The 3817-nt window shown below is 42.7% G+C and overlaps 1 protein-coding gene across 3 annotated transcripts in view; it reads right to left on the bottom strand.

Annotated features, from left to right (window-relative positions):
• The window catches only part of col22a1 (collagen, type XXII, alpha 1), a 99729-nt gene that overhangs the window by 22501 nt on the left and 73411 nt on the right, over nt 1-3817 (bottom strand). For all 3 annotated transcript variants that reach the window (XM_032534839.1, XM_032534840.1, XM_032534841.1), the window contains 8 exons: nt 2616-2651; nt 2401-2514; nt 1658-1711; nt 1113-1166; nt 940-993; nt 747-800; nt 532-585; nt 379-432 (listed from right to left, as the gene is read on the bottom strand). In XM_032534839.1, coding sequence (XP_032390730.1) covers nt 379-432; nt 532-585; nt 747-800; nt 940-993; nt 1113-1166; nt 1658-1711; nt 2401-2514; nt 2616-2651 — 474 coding nt within the window. The remainder of the gene's footprint in view (nt 1-378; nt 433-531; nt 586-746; nt 801-939; nt 994-1112; nt 1167-1657; nt 1712-2400; nt 2515-2615; nt 2652-3817) is intronic.

Genomic DNA, 3817 nt, shown 5'->3' with positions numbered 1-3817 from the left:
GTGTGTGTGTGTGTGTGTGTGTGTGTATAAAGACTTAAAACTGGTTGAAAAAAAAATGCAATTTAAGACCGGCCTAGGACGTGATCTACTTTTGACTTTTTTCTATTCATTTAGTGATTTGTTTATGTGGGATTTGTTTTAAAAGTCTAAATGTTAATGTTTTATTACATTGTTGGTGTTTTAGATAAAACACAATTGCAGTTGCACATTTGATAAAACACATCTGTCTTTTATCATTTTGTCTGCAGCTCACTATTAAAAAAGTTGTGAGAAAATCGCATCGTGAACTTAAAATCGTGTCTGTATCGTATCGTGCGTTGAATGTATCGTTACATCCCTATTAAGTATTCTTTGGATTACTGATCACCATTTACTTACAGGTTCTCCTGTTTCACCCGGTCTGCCATCTTTTCCCATTTTGCCAGGCTGGCCCTGCAATGAAAGCGCATTTACAACTCAGACTGTTTACACCACAGTGTAGGGACTGTGTGTATATCCAAGATGCTGTAAATCAAATCATTTTTTTCTTACGATCAAGCCAGGAAGACCCGGTGGTCCCTGGATTCCTTTGAGACCCTCTTTGCCCTGGTAAAAACAAACAATCACCAAAATCAAAGCTTTGATTAATGGCCACTTTTACCAAGCACACTGGCTGACCTACATGCCAAAGGGGTGAGGTTTGTACGATAATGGCATAATGGGTAATACGTTTTTTGGGGGTGGGGGGACATGGAGTGCAGTCTTACCTTTTCTCCAGGGGGCCCTGGGGGGCCGACAGAGCCAGGCTGTCCATCGTTACCCTGAAAAGGGAAAGACACAATGTCAGTGGAGGTCAACAGAAATAGAAAAGCGCAGAGTGTGAGACAAAATCCCACCAAATGAGCAACGTTTAGAAAAAGGGTAAGTATTTGGACCATTTCAGGTAAATAAATAACTTACAGGTGTACCCATTAAGCCAGGGGTACCTGGATGACCAGGAGGTCCCGGGTGACCCTGGTAATGCAGAAGCAAACAATTAAAATGATTCATAATAGACAATACTGTAATGAAGGCACAGAGGGAAAGGAGGGGAAGCGACAGATAAGCGCGGGAGTCACAAACGACAAATATACCTTGTCTCCTTTCTCTCCAGGGCCCCCAGCTGGTCCTCGATCACCTTTTATACCCTGTGGTGAAAGTGTCAGACAATATAAAATGTCACATTTCAAGAGGAAAGCATCCATCTGAGTCCTTTGTCTTTTTCCTTTTCCTGTGTCAATGGAATAATAAATCTCAAATATTACAAAGGAGGAGGATGAGCTTGTTTACCCTTCATTGTAAGAAAAAAACTATGGATATCGTCCTGGCAGAAAGACACCATTATGCCTTTTACCGTTAAATTTACCAAAATTTCTGTTAATGCAAAAAAAACTGTAGATTTACAGTATATCCTTTGTACCTTTAAACGGACATTTCTGTTAATCCCCAAAAAATCTAAAAACGGAAAAACTCTAGTAAAAAATCATTACAGAAAAGTCCTTATTTCTGATTCCTTATTCCCATATGAACACAGTATATAAGAGTATAGCAGTGTATTCACCTTGTGAGGTTAAATACAAGCTAATTAGCGATTGGCCCTTTGGGAGCTGTAATGATGCAGTTAGTGTGCAATACTTGCCTTTCCTCCATCGGATCCAGGGGGCCCTTGAGCTCCGGCTGCTCCTGGCGGGCCCTGTAATGACAACAGCAGAGCATCAAGCTCTGTCCAGGCCCCTGGGGCCCCTCAGAGGAGGCCCAGCTAATAGGGCAGACAGAGCCTCTGCATCCGTCATGCTGACTGTGACTGATGACAACAAACATTCAGCTAGGACCGCACTTTAAAATTCTTCTTTAAAGATCCTTTACTTAGGTAAAAGTACTAATACCACACTGTAAAAAATACTCTAACAAGTAAAAGTCATGCATTAAAATGTTACTTAAGTAGAAAATATGTAAGTATCATCCGAGAAATGTACTTTAAAGTAAAAGTAGTCAACTCATAAAAATCCTCTCATTTTAGAAATTGGAAACGATCCAAACAGTAGCGTGTTTAATGGTCTAATCATTTCAGCTGGACATGTAGGCCGTTATATTATTGGGTAGTTTAATTTATTATAAAACATCGTATTTTATAAACTGCATGTGTTTTGTATATAACAATCTTAATTTGTAAGATAAATATATCAGAGTAAAAAGTACAATATTTCTCTGTCAAATGTAGTGGAGTAGAAGTAGAAAGTGGCAAAAAAGACAAGACCCAAGTACAAGAGTACCAAATTTGCACTTAAGTACAGTACTGGAGTACATATACTGAGTTACATTCCACCACAGGCAGTCCCAGTCTTGTGAGGTAATGGTTAAATGTTAATGACTGTGTCCTACTTGGTAACCATCTTGACCGTTTTTCCCGGGAGGTCCTTGGTGTCCTTTGTCCCCTGGGACTCCTGGGAGACCGGGCTGTCCAGGTGGCCCAGCAGGGCAGTCCGAGCAAACGTCCTATAAGACGACAGAGACATGTTTGTGATGAAGTGATCTCTCTCAGGATGCAAACATAAAGTCTTTTTTCCTGGTTAATGACTGGTGGAAATTTTCCTTACCTTCAGATTTAGGTCGGAGAGGTCTGCTGCCTTCCCCTGAGAGAGAAACGAAGGGAACGAAAGAGTTGATCAATCAGGGAAACACAAGATCAAGGCTTTCCAGAGGCCTTGCAATGTTGCAGGGTTAAGATTTCTTAAAGGTCCCATGGCATGTCAATTTCACTTTATGAGGTTTTTTAACATTAATGTTCATTCCCCCAGCCTGCCTATGGTCCCCCATTGGCTAGAAATGATGATAGATGTGAGCCCTGGGTATCCTGCTCTGCCTTTGAGAAATGAAGCCTCAGATGGGCCGATCTGGAATCTTGCTCCTTATGAGATCATAAGAAGCAAGATTACCTCTCCTTTCTCTGCTTTGCCCGTCCAGAGAATTTGGCCCACCAATGAGAGAGAGACATCATGGCTTTCAAACCAGCAAAGTGGCAGTTGGTCAAGGACACACCCCAGCCTCCACCTTGTCCCCTAGCTCCTCAGCAAATTCATGAAGCTGGAGGCCATCCCACTGAGTGCAAAGGATAGTAGAATTGCAACTATTAGACAAAAGGTTGTCTGTTGGATGACACAGCTACTCTGCACTGAATAAGGCCTGCCTGGAGAGGAAGATATGGGTGAGAAACATTAACAACCCTCAAAAAGCCAAAAAGCCAAGTTGATGTAGACTGGAGCAGAGTTGTATCCATGAAAAATCCAGAGAGAGGTGTGAGATTTCCCATTCTGGGACAGCTGGCCAAAGCACTACTTGGCATTTCCACAGACCCCCTGGTTGAGGGATCATTTAATCTCATGGATGATGTTCTTGAAGCACACAGATGCTCCACGAATGTGGAAACTTACGAGAGCCTTGCAATTGTAAAATCCACGATTAAAGCAAGGGGGTGGACAGCATCCGCAATGACAATAGGCCATTGAGGTGGTTTTGCCTGTCATTGTATCGCACATTTCGAATAAAACATCTGCAAAAAAAGAAAGAAACTGAACAGGCACAAAAGAAGAAAAGGCAGAGTGAGGCAGCAAGGATTTGTTCATCAGAGATGGCAAACAAACTCATACAGCAGGCCAGGAATACCACTGGATGAGTCAAAGCCTCCTCTGGACCAGCCAGACCCTCATCCTACTCCTCTGGACCAGCCAGACCCTCATCCGCCTCCTCTGGACCAGCCAGACCCTCATCCGCCTCCTCTGGACCAGCCAGACTCTCATCC

Source organism: Etheostoma spectabile, chromosome 14, assembly GCF_008692095.1.
Source record: "Etheostoma spectabile isolate EspeVRDwgs_2016 chromosome 14, UIUC_Espe_1.0, whole genome shotgun sequence".
Taxonomy (NCBI): domain Eukaryota; kingdom Metazoa; phylum Chordata; class Actinopteri; order Perciformes; family Percidae; genus Etheostoma; species Etheostoma spectabile.
The sequence above is the reverse complement of the archived record's forward strand: the minus strand, read 5'-3'. Positions and strand labels throughout refer to the sequence as shown.